Below are 21532 nucleotides of genomic sequence, written 5' to 3'. Positions count from 1 at the left end.
CCAGAGACAAGATGTCTTTCTGGTGGAGCCGTCTCTCCTTAAGACATCCAAGGGGACTCAAACTACCCCACCTCCTACCCCACCCCGAAAGAAAGACCAAGAGAGAGCTTTAACAGAAGAGCATGAGGGAAAAGGGGATGTCGCGTGCAGTGGATACCCAAGACTTAGAAAAAGAGTTGAAAGGGTTAAGTGTAGCTACATCATCTAGGGTAGAAATGGCAGGAAAAGATGAGAAAGGGTGGGCTCTGGAAAAAGGGGGGTTGGGGGAAATAAATACAGCCCCGGACAATATCCTGGGTGGTTGGGAAACTGTTTGGATGCAGGACCCTTGGACAGGGAAATGGGAACAGGTTTGGGTGCCCAAGGCTGAAGCAGAGAGCCGTAGAAGAAGGGGCTTACCCCAGAGACCTTCCTATTGGGGTGAGTCTGAGACCCGGGAATGGAGGAGAAAGATTAGGGAGGAGAAAGAAGCCATCGCCAGAGAGAACAAAGCACGCCGGGCATGGCATCTAGAAAAACTGTGGAAGATGGGTTTTTTCTGGACCTTGGGGTGACTCACAAGGAGAGGGATCCCCACTGTCAGGATGGATGGGGGATGAAGAGACCCTCCCGCTTTTGAACCAGACCGAACCAGAGTTCGAGAATGTTGATCCAGAACGGGTGATTGCTGGACCTTGGAACGTTGAGACGGTTAACCCTTTGAAGAGAATTTATGGTTACCCTTGCGAGAGCTGTTGCTCGAACAAGAGACTCAAACCAGAGAACATGTTAAAGTTGGAACCTAATTAGTTGAGTTAATAAATGACACAAATCCTTTTTGCAAAACTGAGTCTGGTGATTTATTCAAGAAAAGGGAAGCCCTCATACATGAACCTTCAGATATATCAAGGCTGCAGGACCTGTGGCTGGTTCTCTCATTCTTCATTTTGGGCAAGCTTGACTGCAGTTGATTGGTATTGGATTTCAACATCATTTGAAGGGCCCTTCTTCCTCTCATAGTACCTTGTACTTGCTGCTATGGGCACTTCAGGACCACTTTATGCACTGTAAATTCTCCATGTAGAAGTTAGTTCCACAGGAGAAAAAGGTTTAGACATGCATCTTCCCCAGTGTGTGTATTTTGCTGCAAGAACACGTACCTTACTCATTTTCAGTAGCCTTCCATGGTCTGGACATCCAGTCAACTATTTGTCACTTCTACATTACAAAGTGGGTTTCACACCTTTTCCTTCATACAAATGAATGCCTTCTGCAAATAAAATGCTTCTGCTTTTAGATGTGAAAGGAACCATCCTTTTAAAATGCTAAACATATGACAGCTGTAGTTCAGGATTATAGTACACAACTGAAATTTGAGTGGGGGCTAAAGGGAAAGGCAGCCAATGTCTTTGAAACAGCTCCATTCGCAATATGCCCATACTGGTTGCACACTATTCTGTTAGCTACAGTATATGAATTGGTATAAATCTGACACAGGCTGTCTCTGCTGTATGCAGGTGAGCTGAAGAAGCAGATATTTCTACAGATACAAAAACAGTCTCCAGTCTTCAAAATTAGAGGTGTTAGGATGACCACCATCATATCCGGTGTGGTAGAGTATGTAGATAGAGTATCAAATTAGGACTTGGGAGATATGGGTTTGAATCCTCACTTGATCACGGAAACTCATTGGTAGTGGTTGAACTAGTAAAACCACTCCTTAAACATCTCTTTTACTTAAAAGCCCTATTAGACTCCCTACAAGTCGTTCTAACTTGACAGCACACAACAGGCACACACACAAACACTGTGGTTAGAGTGTTTGACTTGGTTGTGGAAGAGTTAGATTCTTTATCTTCCATAAAGATCTTTGGGTGACTTTTGTCCAGTCACCTTTTTTTATCCTGACCTACTATAGAGCTGCTAAGGCTAAAAATGAAGAAGAGTAGGATTATATTGCCCCCTTGAGCTCAGGAAGTAAATATGACAAATAATATGGAATGTTAAAGCAGTCTTGCTGTTCAATAAATGAAGTCCAGATTTCATATTCCATCTCAAGATGATTCCTTGATCAGACCAACTTTAAAAAAAAACAGTGTCACAGAACTGGGGTTGGGGTTCTTTAGCTCTTCCATTTTGCCACATCTCTTTTCCTTCTGCATGCCTGAGGAAGAGATGATAACTTCCTGAAAGCTTGCACAGAATGTTGTGTCTTTAAAAAAATCAATCTAAAAAAGGTATTACCTTGATACAGAATTTAGATTTGGGACTAAATAAATGAAAAATACACTGAAGATATGCTAGTACTGTACAGTATTTGCTTCAACAAATGTGGGGGTGGTATGTATTTTCACATATATAGTGGTCACATGTATGAAATGTGTCCTCAAGGATTTAGAATAATATTTTATTATATTTTATGTATTTACTTAAGCAAATACTACTGTTGTAACAGTGGTGCAGCAAATTAAATTGCTACTTTAACAGTGGAATTAAATGTAAATGGGAGCACCAAAATTTCCCTGTGAGACAAATCAAGCTGTATCTTAGCATTCAGTTAAAAGTACAATAAAACATTTTCAGCTTCACCTATGGATGTGATTCAAAAGGGAAGAGGTGCTATTTTTAATAAATCTTTATAACTATGTGTAAAGTAAAAGCCAAGCTGTTTTTAATGAGGCATATGTGGTATATTGGAACAATGTTTTATAATACATAAAAATATACAAATACAGAATATTTTTTTTCAGCAACATAGAAGACTTTTGAGGCAATGATAATATAGTACCGCAGTGGCTGAAGGGTGTTTTGACATACTGCATCAACAAACTCTTAGTACCTTTAATAAATCACAGGTTATCTTTTACAAGATTGGTAACAGGAGACAAGTGACATATTCAGCATGATTAAGTACACTCTGAAAACATGGACCAATTCAGTCAATTCTCAACAATTAATTCCAATAAATATTTAATCAGCATTGATTTTAATTACAAAAGATAAAAATGAAGAACAAGTTTGGGAAAATAAAAATGGTCAAAGACCCTCAAAAGTAGTGTTTTGTAATTTGTTCTGGTACCTATAACAAGGCACCTGAATGGATTTGAACAAATTATTTTTAGGGTTGCTTTTCTTCTGGCAGAATTCCTGTGCCTTCAACTGCCAATTTCTGTCTTCTAATGCTGCTATAGAAGACAGAGCAGTCTTGCAAAAAAAGAAAAGTGCAAAACCTTCTGTTACTTTGTATTCATGTAAATATTGCAGTGGTATAGATAAAATACTAAAATAAATCTCCATATTGTGTGAAAACATCAACAGAGAAATAATTATGCAAACAACAACAGCAAAAAATGTTTGTGGACTTTTGTCATGGACTTCACTCTACAAAGGCTATGAAGGGTAAACTTGAGATGATGGAGGGATTAGATGATTGCAGTGACTGAAATTTGTTGAGGAAATCTGGTTGGGAAAATCAGGAAAGGGGAGATTAGATTGTTCCTGTTGAGCCAAAGAGGTAGAGTTTGAAATCTCCAGGGGTATTGAAAAGAGGCTAAAGGAAGTGTCTTTATCAGAGACATTGGAAGTATTCAGGATGGTGGGAAGAACAAAATCAGCAATATCCAGGGAGCCTGAAGAAGACGAATCTGAAGAATATTGAGATGTTAATAGAGTGTCGATGTTAATGAGGTCTAATGAACCAGAGGAGGAGGAGGAAGTGAGAACAGAGTTATCCAGGAAAGGTGATGAGACTATGTCATGGAGGTCTTGCGCATCTGAAGAGGAATGACTGGAGAGTTCCAAAGAGGACAGAGATGATGGTTCAGAAGGCTGCAATGATGCTGAAGAAGAGAGGCTGGAGAGGTCTATGCAGACAGTAGAGCTGAGACTAGAAGAAGGTAGAGAATCGGAAGAACCAATGCTAGAAATATCCAATGAAATCGAAGAGCTGAGACTGGAGCGCTCCCAGGAACCGGAGGATGCAGGGCTGGAGAGATCCAAGGAAATTGATGAGGAGATACTGGAGGAATCCAGAGAGACAGAAGACGAGAGACTCGAGAGCTCGGGGGAAGACAAGGAGGCAAAACCAGAAAGGGCCAAGGAGGAGGAAGTGGTGGTATCACTGGAGCAATCGCACGACTCTGATGAACTGGAGCTGGTGAGGTCAAGAGAATCGGCAAAGGCAAATTTAGTTGCAAACTCCAAAGAGGCCCAAGATTCAAAGCCTGTGTGGTCCAGGGAGGCAGAATAGATGCGGCCAGAGCGATCCAGGGGGACTGGAAGTTCAGTTTACAGGATCCAACAGATGCTGAAGATTATTTCGTAGTCTTTCACCATGCAGGGTGATTTTATCGTTTTCATCATTTGAACACCTTTGCTTCTGAAAGCTAGGAAACATAAAAAAAAAATTATTGCTTCAAAATCAGTTTAAAGTATTATTGAATGAGACACCTATTATTTCTGCTTTGGTTAAATAAGGAACAAGTTTTCTAAGATGACGGGAACACTGCAAATTCTTATATGTATTGCAAACCAATGGTTCTCATCCTGCTGTATACCCCACCACTCACTCTGTCAAAGAGCACGAGTACAGCCAGGATAGAAACAAAAACCTCCCTTTTTCTAAGAAGGACAATTATATGATCATATAGACATTCTCTTATGTTTAAATCCAGTGGATCTTACTGCACTCTGGATTCTCTGGGTACCCCTCTTTTTTTTGCTTTTGCACTGCTCTCTCTGAATCTTTATCTTGGTACTCACACAGCTTATCCAAGGAGTACAGTTTCCAGAATCCACCCCCAGCCACCATGGCTCCTGATTAATGAGCATTTGGAGTCACCCTTAGTCCATAAAACTGCTGCATAATTCAGAACATGTAAACTTCTGGATTCAGCTGATGAAAATCTTTAGAACAACATGCCCTGAGACTTTGTGTATGCTACTACTTGTTCTACTTATCATCTGCCAGGCATCAGTTTCCCTGTTTTTGTTTCAGTGTGTCAAGGTCTAGAAACATGGGAAAAACATAGGAGATTGCCACATAATGAGCCAGACTGTTGTTCCATCTAGTGTTGTCAACTTGGACTTTCAGGGGGTGCCCAGGGTTTCAGGCAAAAATACTAGTAACCAGCTGTATTCCTTTATAGTTTAATCAAACTAAACCAGGGGCCTTTAGGTTGATAAGGTCATTGTGTTTCTCGTAACTGTGTGGGACATGCCACTCTTAAGCTCAAGGAGATGCTTAGAGAGACAACAGCTCTTCTAGCAATCCCATCTAACATCGGCTTAGGAAATTTGTTGTATAGTTTTGGCTAACACTGTTCCCCCACTCAAAAAAAAAAAACCCTTGGAAAGAAACTAGACCTGAACACTATTTATTCACAGCTTCATATGCTTGTGCAGAAGAATACTAAGAACTGATTCTGGTGCTGAGCTGTGTGAATGTTTTTGACTGAAAGGAAAACTGGATTTAAAGTAATTAATTAATGATAGACTAGTAGTTTTGTGAAGCCTGGGATTCTCAATCTCCCTCACCTGCCCAGAATTTGCAGAGAGGCTGGCCTGGTAATAATTAAGAATTTGCCCAATATATCCATTGACTTATTTTATTTTTCTATAATATGTTGAAATGATATACAATAACTTTAGAAAAAAAGGGCTTGGATCCAGCCAACTTGAAGAGCGGTGTTTTCCCATACAAGCCTGCCCTATCTCTGAGCTATTTGTGGGAAAGGGCAGGTACATCTATAGGTCCTACCATCTTCATAAACATGTTCAATGTGAATGTGAGAGAAAGCCTTCTCAGTAGCTGCTCTTTTCCCTGGGAAGCTAAACTCATGCCCTTGTTAGACAGGGAGAGATGTTTAGCAACTTTACTGGCTGGAGAGGAACGGGTCTTTATCGGATTTATCTTGTACTACTTTTTTTTCCCATGCTTTACAGTTGCTTTTAATGCACTGCTGCTTTAATATCATAGTTTAATTGTATTTTAACATAACTTTTTACGTTTTAACCTCTGTGTGCTTCTTAAAATCTATTTTGTGAGTAGCTGTTTTAATATTGGGATTTTAACCAGCAAGATAGAAATCAAATAATTGAATGTACTTGGGAATATGTTCTTAGAAACAGAACAAAAAACAAAGGGGTAGAACCATGTACTTCAGAAAAAGATGGGTGAGGAGGCACAACATGTGGAGAAACTGCTACTGTGGTGATGAACAGGGAAGCCTGCCTACAAGGCAGGCACAGGATAATGCATACCTCACAAGATGGATGTATTTAGCCATGTTTTTGAGCAGGAGCATAACAAGTGCTCTGACAGACAATGCTTCTTGTCCTTGTGTGACATTTCTTATCTCGGATGTCACCGGTACATTGTCTTGTCACAGCCTGTGCCCAGATGTATTTATAATTGATTTAACGTAATCACCATGGACTGAACTCCCACTGAGGTCACCCTTTAGTCTCGACAGGTGTCTGCTATCCTTCTTCATCTGTAGTTAATGGAAGCTGTTTTCCTTCCATTGACAGAACTATAGGGATTTTGTGAATGTGCCCATGTAGAGATAAAATGTATATAAACCAATTGGGAGCTGGAAATTAATATTACATAATAGCAGGAATCAAGCAATATCCCAGAAATATATAGTACTTTTTGCATTTTAGAAGTAAGTTTGTACATAAGGAGTTATATACGGACAAATGGTCTATCCAGATCTGTGTTATCCATTTAAATCGGTAATGTTTCTTCAGTCACAGGAAAGATTATTTCTCACTCCTGAGGTACAGACAATATTCTTTGAAATTAAAATATTGTGCATGCAAAGCATTTGCCACATACCCTGAGGTATTTTTTGGAGGGGGGGCGTCATATTGAGCATAGAGAATTAAATAATTACCATAATAGCCCCTTCTGTAACCCCTTACTCTTCGGAATAAATAAGCTTAAAAGAGGAAATATACTGTATTATCTTCTTCGGGTGCTTTATAAGAGAGCTAGGTAGAGTAAATAAGGCAACACCTATCAAACTACATGTTCTTATTCATATGCATACTCTGTGATGCCTAGCAGTCAATGATTACTGTTAATTAGCCATAAACCACCACCTTGAGTTCTATCAACATGTTGTTCCCGTAATCTTTTCTCCTATTTATTTATTTAAATTTTTATCCTGCCTTTCTCCTTTAAAAGGATTCAAGAAGGCTGCAGAGGCATCCACTTAGATATTGCATATTATAAAGAAATCTGAGATGTATGATTAAAGATAGAAATTGAAGATAAAAGTTTAAGGGTAGCACATACCTTGGATAGGTGTAAATTTTCTACCTTTCTCCTTTGATACCAGCCATATTCACTGAGCTGTTAAAGCTCAGCTGTTCCTCCCACTAATGACCCTAATCTTTCATCAGCTCTTGGACTGAAAATTGTTCCATGCCGATTTAAATACAGGTCACCAGCTAGCAAATCTCAAGGCAGTGTGGGTGAAAAGTATGAAATACAGTTTGAAATTGGCTATTAGAAACACTCCAGTATTTTTTGTTCCACAGATTTAGATTTGAGATGAAATTGTTAAATGTATCACATTAAACTTATGAATTCAATGTGTAAAAAACAGGTTGTGTTGCTTTATAAAAGTAATTAACATCTACACAGTATAGGTACTTTGTTATGATAAATTTTAAATTCACAAAATATGCAAGCTACTGAGTTCTTTAGATCTCTTCAAACTATATTTATTTATTTCATTTATATGCTGGCCTTCTTGAAGGATCAGATTTAAGGCAGCTTGCACAGTGAAAAACTTGGAAGTTTTCAAAAACTGCCTGGACTGGCTTATAAGCTAGGGTCTCCTGGTTGGTCATGCAACATTGGGGCTTGACCAACCAACCAGTCAGAGGACAGTGGGAGTTGTGGAAGGGTGGTAATTATCACTAGCAGGGAGTGATTTTTGATAAGAACTTTCTCCTCTCCTTCAGGGTTTTCCAATTCCCATGTAATTCTTTTCATAAATGGAAACCACGAGACAAGAAGCACGCCTGTATTTAATGAAAATCTTCCCTGGCGGCTAACATCTGGTGATAGTGATTTTCATTAATTAAAGACTTCCTCCTTCTGCCTTATGACTTCCATATGATGAAGCAGGAATGGAAAAGCGATAGGGTAGAACTAGGAAGTTCTTAACTACCACATATTACATCATCACCCTTCCAATTATGTAAATTATACAACAGGGTTACGGCTATTGGCTTATTGGGCAGCATACAAATAATGAGTAATACAAACACTCTTCTTTAATAGTGTGACAAATGAGCTACCAACTGTAAAATCAAAGTGGCCTTCAGTGCAAATAGGTTGCCTTAGAACAGATTTGCAGAATTGGTTAGCAAGGAAACTGGAACACGATCGGTAGAATTGCCCTTTTCCTATGCCCATTCCCATCTACAGGAGAAGGGAATGCTAAACCACTTCTGAATACCCTCCACCTAGAAAATCCTGGAAAGGGTTGCCATAAGCCAGAATTGACTTGACAGCACATTATTACTTTCATGTTACTGGAAATAATGAAAATACTGAAAAAACTGAAATGGCATAGATTATTATTTCCAGAATGAATTAGACCACTGGGAATAATTGAGTTTGCATAACACCATGAGCATTATTTTGAATAATAAAACCAGAAATGCATTCATAAAAATAGAAATATATTTTATGAATCTAAGTCCAGACCCTTATCAGAAAGTGGTTACAGCTTATCAAAATCTAAACACAAAACTGGGTATCAAATGTTGACATTTTAATTAAATTAGTATGTAAAAAAACACACCATTAACAATTTACATTGCTTTTACAAATGTAATAAAGACAAAGTAAAACCCAAGTAGAAAAATATTGAAAATTTAAATACATAAGTAAACATTTTTTAAGCTTAGGCATTTTTACAGGTTCTCCCCTTCACCCTCTATTTGAAAAATCAAAGATACATTTATGTCCAAATAAGTACTCTCAAACTTGCTTTAGTTCTATATTGATGGACAATTCTTGAAAAACTGCATGCAACGAGGACTGCTTTTCTCAAATTGTAACTGAGAAAATGAACAGAATAATGAGGCATTTCAAAATGTATCTGCCCAACCCCTACTACTTGGTATAGTCCCTTGAACAAAACATTAATGATTTTTCTGATTCTTTCACAAGCTACCTTATACATCCTCAACTTTTTCTACAGTTCCTCTGTAAAATAAGAGAAGGAAGAATGTTAGAATTTAACCAGTGTTTCAAGTTACGGAATTCAAGAATGCTTAGTGACAGGATACTTAGAACAAGGTTAAGCCACCCATTCAATTCCTTGGATGCAAAAGAACACTGAGTACTGTTTAAAGAAATTTCAGCAGTTTGAAGTCTTGTTGAGCAAGCATATAAATCATGATTATGCAATTAACTTTACAGTGTTACAGTACATTTGAAAAAGGACAAATATGTTTTGCCTCAGAACTGTACATTTGTACGAATTCCAAGTCCTTGAAACTGGAAAATTAAATGAGTGTGACAACAAAGTTACATTCTTAAACGATTATAGTACCTTTTTCAAATAGGGAACCTACAGAATTGAGATTGTAGACATTTCATAATGTGACTAGCAGAAATGTTTAGCTGGTTTAAGTACCACACTTTAGCAATCTGTAAGATTCATGGCAGTAGCATACCAAAAAATCTTTTTAGTATAAACTGTAATTCAAGTAATAAAGTTATTCTTCCAATCTAAGCTCTGTCACAAACTGCCCAAAGTACTGTGCCCACATTAATTTGTTTCATTTCCGGGATGATCCCACTACCTGCCACACTGCAGGCTTACTGAAGAGTCATGTTTAAGCCCGATTTCTGAAAATACGGGAACTGTCTTGAATGCCTGGATTACTTTAGCTGAAAGGAATGTGCAAGCCAACAGAACTCAGTCATGCTTGTTATCTTCATGTACAGATGTATACAAATTTTTCTCAAGTTTAATTTTTTTAAAAAAAGAATCTAATCTACAAATCCATTTTGTTTGGTTAGATAGAAGAATAAATATTTCCAGCTTTGAAGAAGTTCACAATTGTTTGCTTCAGAAGCTCTGAATCACTTCTCTACAAAGGCTGCCGCTGCCATAGAAGACCTCATGGTTCCTCGTGCAGAAGAGGTGAATTCCTCTATCTCAGCATTCAGTCTCTTGATCACCCATTCCAACGCTTCACGTCCCTACAAACACACACATCTTCATTAGGAGGGCAAGAAGCAACTTGTTCCATCTAGTCATAAGATAAAGGAAGTTTCAGAGACATATAACACACATCTGTGATAGAATTACAATAAATCAAAGTGCATTTTCCAGACTCTGGCATACCTTTCTTAGATCTATCAAGCAGGTGACCTAAGTTTTAAATATGAATTCTAGGTTGCTCAACTTTTGGCAATATCTGATAGCACCATTCCATTTTTATTTTATACTGGCTAATAATTTTCCATAGTACTTCTAAGTAATAAATATATATTTAAAATCATGTAAGCCATCTTAGAGGCTTGTGTCTTAGATGGAAAAATGGAAACCAAACATATGTAAATAGTATGTTGTATTAGCAAAGTCAGAAAATTACCCCCAAAGCAGAGTGAAAACTACCTCCATATCCACTTCTAAAGTTTTCAGACTTTTGTTTCTCAAGGAGCAGCTTATTTTATTGGATTTCTACCCTGCCCATCTAGACCAAAGGTCTACTCTGGGCAGCATTACAAATTTAAAAACAGTTAAACCAATAAAGATGCACTATAAATCCAATATGGTAAAATGTGAACTTTTAATGGTGCGGCAAAAAATATTGTAAATAAAATAAATAAATAAGATACAGCAGGAGGGAAAGCCAGCTTACTCATGGTGCATGCCAAAACGTGTTCCCTCCACTCCAAAACTGAGGGAACATCTCTTGTGCAATACGATTCTGAGAGTTTACATGAACACTCTCCTCCATCAATGTACCTGCAGATATCTCTTTTAGCATCTGACATGCTCCTTGGATCTATCTCATTTTAAATGCAAAGCTGTAATCATCACCATCATCATCTTACAACTGCAAAGCTGGAAGGGACCCTATGGATCACTGTGTCCAGCCCATCAAGTGGAGAATCAAACTCCCAACCTCTGGCTCGCCAGCCAGATACCTAAATCCCTGAGATATCCAGCAGTTCTGCTAGCCTATTGCAAAGCAAATGCCAGCATGTTTCTCTGTACAATGGTTTGTCTTTTAAAAAACAGTATTTTTTATACTTTGTAAGCTGAAGCTTCTCATTACACACTTCAGTCTGCCTTCCATGAAATGAGTGAAGCAGAAATGCAGATTCAAAAGAGGAGCTTAATCACTTACAGCTTCCCATCTTTGCCTTCATATGACAACTGACCCCAAATATTGGGGATTCTGAATTAAAGAACAAAGACTTTTACTAGGACTCAAAAAGCTTTTGAAATTCCAAACTGTGTTTGTCATCTTCTGCAACTGACTTCCTGATCTGCAGTTTAGCAACATACAAGGGATGCTTATGTTAATGCCCTAGAGGATTAGATGCTTAATTACAATTAAATATGTTAGGTCCACACACACACCATTTTGTATGTTTCCTGGAGTCCCTAAATTTGGAGAAAGACAGGACAAAACAATGTAACATTTCAAATCAACTCCCCTGGTTTGCAGAAGAGCAACACTACCCATAGAAGTAAGGTTACTATTATCCCCATATGACAAGGCCGTGATTGTTGATGTTTGGCCAAGCCTAGAGCCAAAGTGGGACTGAAGGTGGGTGCTGACAGAGGTCTCCATTTATCGCAAAGTCCATCCCTCTTCTTACCCCCTTCAGAAACTGAAATACATACTTTTTTTGCATTTGAAGATATTGTATTTTCCATCAGTCCTTCTAGGTAACTGCTGACACTAACTCCTTTCACACAAATGGTTGCTTCTTGAGTCAAAATGGTTCTGAGGAAGAAACAAAGAACGACTTAGTGGTTCAAACAACTAATTTTAGTTCAATCTCTCTCTCTTTCTCTTGCATCCCCCCCCCCCATTCCCATACACCCTTTCAGATGCATGGAGTATGATCTTCCATACAGGTTCACGTGGCATTTTGTCCTTTTGTGTCTGTGTATATATATAATCTGAGAGAGAAGACCACACCCTATACATCTGAGGGAATTCTAGTCCATTAATTATGTATGCCAGTAAAAATGTTAAACTTCAAAACACCATAGACACATTCATTCAAAATATTTTACCCCACCTTTTCCCTTAAAACGACCCGAGGCAGGTTATATCATGTTTCAACAAACTGATATCATCTACTACCTTCTACTCAATCAATATCATATTCTAAGTTCTACTCAAATAATCTGTCTAACAAAACATCTAAAGTAAAACACTGGATAATTAGTACTTACTTCTCTGGTTCTTGAGGGTGTGGTTTATAAACTAGTCTCTCATCCACAGACACCAAATTTGTAAAAGAAATCTAAAAGAGATTTTATGCAATAAGCCTTACCATGAAAAAAAAATCAATTTAAAAAAACAACAACATAAGGAACTTAACAGTCATCTTATCTAAGGCCACTAACACTGGGGAACAGTATTTTATTGAAAAGGGATTATAATATACAGTAATGAAGCAAGTATCACTACACTTCTTCCCTAAGAATAAATCACATACATGGCTCTGTGAACTGGACAGGAATCCCTGGAACTGTATGAGATTATCATGGCTTTCATTTTGGTATGCCATTCATGAATGCTATCAGTTTCTCAGAAGACTGACTTGAACAGTAAGAGTCAGCACAGTTTGAATCAAAAAGTGCTTCTGATAGGAAAGTCACCCTCTGTGCCACTAACATCAGTTCTTTTGTGCAGCCAACTTTAGCAAATGAGCAAGCAATTTTATATGCTAGATTACAAAATAATGATTTCAATTGATTTTTGAAAGCATCAAGGCAAAGGATCTGTCTATTATAGATAATTAAGTTTAAAAGTGTTTGCAACACTTACATTAGTAGACTTAAGCTCCATTACTTTCTCCACTGGGTCAACTACGGAGTGTTCTCGTACATATGTTCTTGTTCTGCAAGGACCAATAAGCTTGGAAAGAAACATTTGTATTACTCACTTTAGAACTATTTCAGCTATTGAAATAGGGCAAGTATGACAACATCTACTAATCTTTTGTTCATATTTTCACTCTGTAGTCATAATTTAACACAGATACCCAGCAGTAAACATGCGAGGCACAATACTTCCTGCATTATGGTAACAGGAACAATATGCCACATGAACTGAATACTTAAGATATGCATAAGGTAAAGGTAAAGGTTCCCCTTGACATGTAGTCCAGTTGTGTCTGACTCTAGGGCACGGTGCTCATCCCCGTCTCCAAGCTGTAGAGCCAGCGTTAGTCTGTAGTTTCCGTGGTCACGTAGCCAGCGTGACTAGACATGGAACATTGTTACTTTCCCACTGAGGTGGTACATATTTATCTACTCACATTTACATGCTTTCAAACTGCTAGGTTGGCAGCAGCTGGGACAAGCGACGGAGCTCACTCCATCATGTGGATTCGATCTTATGACTGCTGGTCTTCTGACCTCGCAGCACAGAGGCTTCTGCGGTTTAACCCGCAGCGTCACCATGTCCCTTTTTAAGATATACATAGTATATCTAAATGTAGAGGGAAGATTGGGCAATACTTTTATTAGAACAGCAAAAAATTATAAGTATAAGCTAGCCTTCAACTTGTACAGTGGTGCCCCGCATAGCGACCTTAATCCGTTCCGGATTAATCGTCGCTATGCAAAAACATCGCTAAACGGATCAAAAAACCCCATAGGAACGCATTAAACTTTGTTTAATGCATTCCTATGGGGCCCCAAACTCACCGTTCAGCGAAGTTCCTCCATAGCGCCGCCATTTTCGCGCCCTCGAGGGCAGGGTGCGAAAATGGTTGTGACGGCCATTTTGGACGTCCGGTGGCCATTTTGGAACCACCGATCAGCTGTTTAAAAAAACATCACAATTGAAAACATCGCAATGTGTTCGCATTAGCGATCTGAAAAATCAGATCGCTATGCAGATTCGTCATTAAACGGTGTGCTCGTTAAGCGAGGCACCACTGTACAGATCTTCATTAGGCTGAGCACCATAGAGCTGTGGATGAAAGTTTCAAAAATATTTTGGGAGACACACCAGTCTATAACACCAGAGGTGAAACTTGCACCTCTGAACTGACTCTGTAGCCTCCATTTTGAAATTTCAACAAAGCCTAACATACATATCTGCCAATGATATTTGAACTCATAAGTTTGTACTGGTCTAATAAATGCTTGATATTTCAGTGAGTTATAGCTGTGGAGCCAAAGGTCCGGGGTTTGATTCCCCATTGAAAAGCCAGCCTGTATAGCCTTGGGCAAGCTGCACAGTCCCAGAGCACCCCAAAGAAGAAAGGACTAATTAATCACTTATGAAGGGTCAGCATAACTTAGAATCAATGTGATGGCTTGTATTTATAATAATGGTTAAAAACAAAAGGTATCACCCACCCTTGCCTTTGAATTGTGTAAAAGGACATTTTTCTTATATATTTGAGAAATTAGGTTCCACAATGTATAGCAACCAACTGTTTGTGCTGCCATGAGAACTGAAGGCCTCACTTCAATTCTTGACTGTAATCTATTCATTTGATATACCACCTGCTCCGATCACAAACTATGAATGAGCAGCAATAGCTGTCTGCAGCACACCAGCCCATTCTGTTTATGAATCTGAAGCTTTTATAGCTGATGTGTAAACACACCAGAATAAAAAAATTGCTTTGTATCTTGATCAATGCTAGAAAAAAAATCACAGCATAGTGCAGTTGATGCCTGACCAAACTGAATTGAGACATATTTTTCAGAGAAGACTATTATATTGCATTTTATTTAAAAAAAGACACATGCATGTAAGTTCAAATAAGACTTTCCAGACATTTCTGTTTCACATTTTGCTAGGACACTTACCGCTTTTACAATTGACGGCATCCCCCACTCTGTACTGAGCAATCTATGGCTATGTAACTTTCCACTGCAGTCTATGTGCCGGTCCAAGACATCAACTCCAACCACACTAGGGTTCATGGGATTTGGATATTTCTGCATAGCAGCTGTAGTAACAGTCTCCCAAGGGTGGCTGTCAAGTTAAAACAACAATAAAATACCCTATGGTTTATGGTGCATTATACACAGGAATTGACCATAGCAATAAACCTGACTTTTCAGGAAAGAAGCTGACCCCAACAGCTGACCCCAAATATAATGTATTTCCCCTTACTCTTGTTTCGAAGAACCTATGCATTTACATCCAAATGGGGTATAGGGAGTCTTGTGGCAGCATATAGAACTAAGGGTAGGTGGGTCACACAGAGGAAAGTGTATTAGTATTGAAATGGAAGTTAAAATTATAAAACCAATTTAAGGGAGCTTTGGGAAGTCAGGGAAATGATCCAACCTGCCAGGTATAGAAAATCTTCTGCACAGAGATAGTTCTCAGCTCATACAGTTGGCACTGCCTTTTGAGCCATCTTTTCTATATGTTTCTGGACTCTCTGTTAAAAATATCCCAGCATGGAAGAATTCAGTACTAAAAGGCTGAAACATAACTGCGAGTCAATTTCAATCCAAAAGATAATGAGAGAAAATGCTCTGGAGGCATGAAATGTGACCAAGCCTAGCAACTACTGCTGACTCTGATAAACAAGCTCTTCAAACATCAGTTGCTAGAACGCCCCATGATGAAACATGTGCAGCCTAGATAGAATTTTTTTAAAAAGGGAGGAGGATTCTGCACTGCTTGCAAAGAGGGCCTCCATGTGATATTCTTCCTCAGATTAGGGTCCACTCAAAACGAAGAGCAGGATCTCTTTAAGAAGGCTGAACCCAAGAAAACACAGACATACATAGCACAAAATTGCACACAACAAGGAGAAGCAACAATCCCCAGAACAGCTGCTTAACCTTGACCAGGAGGGAAAGAGAACACCAGTTAGGCTGAAGGGAGTTAATGCTTTTCCATCCTCAAATGAAACACCAGGTGAAATACCGGTGGGGGAAAAAAGCAACATTTCTCTCCTGTTTTCAGTAACATCCCCCCCCCCAAAGATCTACCTGATTTCTACACAATCTGCTATTTTCCTAACTGCTGTTTCTTTGGGCAAGTGAGAGATCGAGACAGTCTTGCCTCCCCCAGTACCACTCAACTTATCCCTCTCCAAAGAGGACCCCATCGTGCAACGAAAGGAATAAAACGCAGGAAGGACAGGAAGACCCTGAGCAAAGAAAGCCCTTGGGGGGGGGCTGCCTTTGGGGGGCGATGGACGGACCCAGGCAGGCGCCCCCTGAGCCTCTTCACCTGACCCAAGGTCATGACAGCCCAAGCCTGCCCCCCATCTCTCTCTAGGGGGAAAAAAGATATACCGGCCCAGGGGAGTGGGGAGGAAAGGCAGGCCCTCCCCACACATGGGGGGGGGGGGTAGGAAGGGTCGGAGGAAGAGAGGCTGACCTCCAAGAGAGAGTCTGGCAGGCGGTCCCGGGCGAGGGCAACGGGAGGAGCCACGTTATGCCTGCCCTGCCCCACAGGACGAAGGGGCCACCCGCCCACCACAGCCCCGGGCCTCCTCTCCTTCGAACCCGCGCCGGCGTTCCCTCCCTCCTTCCCTCCCTCCCGCTTGCCCGCCCCCGAGACTCACTCGAAGGTGTGCTCGGAGGTCCAGATCTTCATCCTGGTCCGCTGAGGAAGAAGATGGTGGCAGGGCTGACGGGGAACGTTGGCTTCTTCCTCTTCCCTTCACTGCGCCCTCCCGCTCTCGAGGAAAAAGGCTCTAAGAGCGTGACAGAGGGCACTCAGGGAACCGGGCGGCACATACCCGACTGCGGCTGCGCACACGACCGGGGCGGCTCATTACAGGAGGGAGGAGGTGGGACTTAACCACCAGGAAATTCCCTGATAGGGCGGCGTCTTTGTCACGCCCCGGGTGACGCCAGAACAGGAACCAACGGCCCGCCCGGGACAAGCGGAGAAATACAGTAGAGCGCTTCCTGCTCGTGGACTTCAGCAACGCGCTTGCGCGAGGCCCGAACGGTCTGGGCATGCGCTCTTTTCCTCGCGTGCCAGCCGTTGGCTGAGAAACGTGATTGCGGTCTTCAGAACTGCAGTCAGGTGGGGAAGCACGAGGCGGGGGAGTGCCGCCTTTCTATAAGTGTGGCATTTAAAGATCCAGCATTTTGCACCAAAAATCTAAAAACCACAGTAGCAATAACAGGAGCGCCTGTCTGACAGTACTAGTGAAATAAACTAGAGACACCCTTCTCCCCAAAGGGCCTGCTTCTCATATGTACACATGCACACTAACTTCAAAATCTGGCTCTAAAAGGTCAAAGGAAGAAATTATTTAACAAGGGCTACAACACATATAATGTAACCCCCACACACACGTCCCCAGAAAACCCTTTGCAGACCCCTTGGGAGGGACTGGACCACCAGGTCGTGAAACACTTCTCTAAAGGCGCTGTACGAGTATATTCATTTTCTCCTTAACTAGGGTTGCCAGATGTCAGGCAATTAGCTTAATGTCCTCCGTCAGGCAGGCAAAGATAAAAAACCTTTTAAATGTCAGGCTTTTGTATATTTTATGTTATAATTTTGGATGGGAGGGGCAGAGGTGGAAGGAGCCCCTTCCCCCTGGCTTTCCCTGCCCGCACCTGCCTGCCCAACCCCGGTATTTTGAAAAAAAGCCTCCATTGAATTTATTTTTAATTTTTAACATGACTGTTTCTTGATCGGTTCACTAAGAGATATTTATTGGCAGCTATTGTAATAAAATTGTATTGATTGTGGGTTTCATCTGGAATGATTCAAATGAAACATTCAACATGTCCTCCTTCGTCCTCCTTTTTGTCTTTCTATGTCCTCCTTTTAGTACCCGTGTACAGTGGTGCCTCGCATAACGAGCGCACCGTTTAACGACGAACTCGCATAGCGATCCGTTTTTTGGGATCGCTAATGCGATCGCATACCGATGCCTAGATAGGCAAAAACTCGCTTTGTGACGATCAGTAAACATTTCGCTTACCGATCTTTGCATAGCGTCTTTTTAAAATCAGCTGATCGGCGGTTCCAAAATGGCTGCTGGAAGACCCAAAATTGGTGACAGGGGATACATTTACATGCAAAATGCAAGCTTTTGTGGGTGAATCACCGATCAGAGGGATTGTTGACATCATCTTCAGGATTCAGCCAATCCCAAGGGTGCTGCTGCTGCTGCCTTGGGAACTCAACCCATTTTCTCCTGGGTCTTTGTGACCTCACAGAGGCCCCACCTCTCTGCTGGCAGATAAAAGGGGCTTGCTGGGCAGGGCAGGAGACCAGAAGGGAGGCCAGTGGCCAGAAAGCAGTCCAGCACAGAGAGCGACAGCGGCTGCAGGGGACCCAGCCCTTCTGCCCAAGGCAAGTTCTCTCGCAAAAGCAAAGGAACTTGGTAAGTGGGCTTGCGAGTTAACAGCTCGAGGCTGGCAGAGATCTGTGGCTTTAAGCTGGCTGATGTCAGTGATGGACCGGGGGGAAGTCGGTGGACGTTGGCAGACAGAAGCTGGCGGAATCTCCCTGCGGAATCTGGCGGAGGCTGCAAGGCGGAGGCTGGCAGAGGTTGGCGGATGAAGCCGGTGGACGTTGGCCGCCTGAAACCAGCTGGCAGATGCTTGGTGGATATCGGTGGATGGAAGCCCGGTGGAGTGAAGGTGTATGTGTGTCGGGGTGTGTGTGGCTGGTGTGTGTGTGAATGCGTGTGTGAATTGGCTGGCTGGCATTCCGTGGGGATGCCACCGGGGCGTGTGTGTGACCCAAGCATTCGGGAGCTGGCGGAGGCTGGCTTCAGAACCGCAGTGGAAGAGATGAATGGATGGATATTCCTGGTGGGAGCCAGTGGATGTTGGCAGGCGGAACTTTGGGATGAAGTTGCCAGAACATTGGTTGGTTGATACACTTGGGTTGAAGCCGTTTGACGGCAGTGGACGAGCTCGCCCCTTAGTTGTTTTTTCTCTCTCTATCTCTCTCTTGCAGGGCCCGAAACTTCCGCTTCCCCAGGGGGAAGCAAGGGACCAGAAGGCAGGCATCCTGCTGGAGCTGAACCAGGTCGTTGTCTCCGCTGAGGATACCCGTTTAGCCTCTTTTCCAAAACCAATAAATGTATTTTTCCAGAATGGTTTTGAAGTGTTGTCTTGTTTGTCAGGGGCTGTCACGGGATTATCTTCCCCATCCCCTCATTATATTTGGGGCCAAATGCCAGTGATGGATCTTTGTGAATTCATGGTGTGGGGCCTTGTGATGTCACAGGAATTGAGGACATAATATTTCTCCATGCATGTGTGAGGGAGTGAGCTAGTCATTGTGGGTTCTCTGTCTGAGCTCCTAAGCAAGTATATTATGTGTCTTGTTGGACAGACACAGGAAGCCAGTGAGCCCTGGTGCCATTCGGAGAGGGTTGGAGTTGGGTACCCAAACACTATGGCTATCCCATAACAATGAACAAGACTCACTCCTTCCCTTCTGTCACTGATCCTCACATTTGTTTGCCTGGCCTGGAGATTCAGGGGAGCCCAGGCATTTCCTGGCACAGCAGCTCATTCTCTGAGACCTGGCAAGCCTCATCTTCATCATCAACACCATGAGCACTCCATTAACAGCTCCTTGCAGAGTACAAGTGAGGAGAAAATATGCCACTTCGAAGAAGCTTCCAGTCCAACCTCTCATGCCAGTGCCACAGCCGAGGAAATGGAGATGGGAAATGATTTGGAGATGAGCGTACATTAAAATTCATGTGGATCCATGCTATGGATAGATTGCAAAAATACACTGGTACTGCAAAATCTGCTGCTTGAGGGCAGAGGCTGCCTCTGGGCGCTTAGTGCAGTGATGGTGAACCTTTCTGAGCCCGAGTGCCCAAATTGCAACACAAAATCAACTTATTTATTTCAAAGTGCCAATACTGCAATTGAGATATGAATGCTGAGGATTTAGTTTAGAAAAAACAATTGCTGCTACACTGCAAGGGTTAAATGCTTGGTTGTTGTTTTTCCTATGGGCGGTATTAACAAATAAAAAATTACTGGTCCTCCAATCCGCCATTAGGCTAGACCGGTAATGGTCGCCATTGCACCCCTTCGCTGGACCACTGCACCAGCAGAGGGGAGTGCCAAAATCCAGGATCGGAGGACAGGTAAGTATTTCTCTATGGCGACTTATGGCTCGTGTGCCCACATAGAGGGCTGTGTGTGCCAGCTGTGGCATGCGTGCCATAGGTTCGCCATCACTGTTCTAGAGTTCCCAAAGCAGCCAGGTTTGTACAACAGTCCTGCAGAATCTAATTTTTGCCAAGACATACATGCATGCCACAGACTGTTTTAACTGAAAGACTTCTCAGGCCAAAGACAAGTATAGGTTAAAAACAGTAGCTGTGATGTAAGACACCCTCTGATCTCAAGTAAGCCAAGCTGCCAAGGGGAAACAACAGGAATATGTGCCCCCTATCAAAATTACAAAGAAGAGATGAATACCCTAGCCAAAGAGTCATCTCAGAGGATAGGATAGGCCAGCTATAGAGGCTATATAGATTGATTTTTACGCTAAAAGGATGGTCTGGAGAACCAGGAATGCAAGCAGCCTAGAATAGTGTGCATTTTGACTCTTCTTCTTCCTTGACATTGTCTCTGGAGCATCAGATAGGATTAGTCAAGTGGGCAAAGATTAAGATCAGGTCAGAAGAGGACACATGACTAACAAGGGGTCAGACTGGCCAGAAAACATATAAAAGACATACAGGAGCTGTATTAGTTTTTCACAGGAAATGTTCTTCTTTATGCATCTATCTCTGCCTGAACTCTCCTCCTTATCCCTACCAAGCTTCTTTATGCTGACTTAATTTCTTAGATGAAATAACTGTTTTGGCCTCCTAGAATCCAGGACTGAGCCAGAGGAGCCCCTTCGTTTATGCTGCTCTCCTGAATCCCTGGCTTCTAGCCTAGGCCTTCTGCTAGCCTGTTCTCTCTTCTGACCTTTGCTCAAGAATTCCCTCGCGTTGTTCCATTCTGATGAGGCTAAGGTTGGGTAATTTTGGTCCCCACTGTGCTATCTGGTGGGAGTGTTTTCCCCACACATTGATGGCTTCCCAGTCTACCCCCTTGTGTGTGAGAGAGAGAGGGTTTAGTGAAAGATCCTTTCTTTTTACTGTTGAATCTTTCCTATGCTGTATTTCAGGGGTCTCAAACATGCGGCCCGGGGGCCATTTGCAGCCCCCCCAGATGACAATTTGTGGCCCTTGCCTTGCCTGCTCCCCCAAAGCGCCCACACATCCTCTGCTGTCAAGAGTAAAAAAAAAAAAGCCTTGCCTCGCTCACCGGCTCTCTCCCAAGACAGCACCTCTTGCACCCTCCATCCAGGACTGCAGCCTGCCAGCCAGCCCACC

The 21532-nt window shown here is 41.8% G+C and overlaps 1 protein-coding gene and 1 long non-coding RNA gene across 2 annotated transcripts; one reads left to right on the top strand and one right to left on the bottom strand.

Moving 5' to 3' along the window:
- Positions 1 to 8753: 8753 nt before the first annotated feature.
- On the bottom strand, positions 8754 to 16959 carry PRELID3B (PRELI domain containing 3B). Its single transcript, XM_020804355.3, has 6 exons — positions 16763 to 16959; positions 15039 to 15207; positions 13036 to 13125; positions 12438 to 12508; positions 11877 to 11979; positions 8754 to 10216 (listed from the first exon to the last, which is right to left on the bottom strand). Exons 1-6 carry the CDS (start codon positions 16792 to 16794, stop codon positions 10097 to 10099), a joined length of 585 nt encoding a protein of 194 aa, XP_020660014.2. The 5' UTR covers positions 16795 to 16959; the 3' UTR covers positions 8754 to 10096.
- A 1722-nt stretch (positions 16960 to 18681) lies between these two features.
- LOC144588761 (uncharacterized) lies at positions 18682 to 19274 on the top strand. Its single transcript, XR_013544450.1, has 2 exons — positions 18682 to 18809; positions 19132 to 19274. It is a non-coding gene; the product is annotated as an uncharacterized LOC144588761 (long non-coding RNA).
- Positions 19275 to 21532: the final 2258 nt, after the last annotated feature.

Source organism: Pogona vitticeps, chromosome 4 (assembly GCF_051106095.1).
Source record: "Pogona vitticeps strain Pit_001003342236 chromosome 4, PviZW2.1, whole genome shotgun sequence".
NCBI lineage: Eukaryota > Metazoa > Chordata > Lepidosauria > Squamata > Agamidae > Pogona > Pogona vitticeps.
Note: the sequence above shows the minus strand (reverse complement) of the source record. Positions and strands in the feature narration are given on the sequence as shown.

Excerpts from the sequence above, each read along its gene's own strand:
- PRELID3B (XM_020804355.3), bottom strand. The coding sequence starts at position 16,794 with ATGAAGATCTGGACCTCCGAGCACACCTTCGA. Across the intron at positions 15,208-16,762 it reads ACCTCCGAGCACACCTTCGA|CCACCCTTGGGAGACTGTTA; the intron begins GTGAGTCTCGGG and ends TTAACTTGACAG. Across the intron at positions 13,126-15,038 it reads TGCCGTCAATTGTAAAAGCG|CTTATTGGTCCTTGCAGAAC; the intron begins GTAAGTGTCCTA and ends TTTCTTTCCAAG.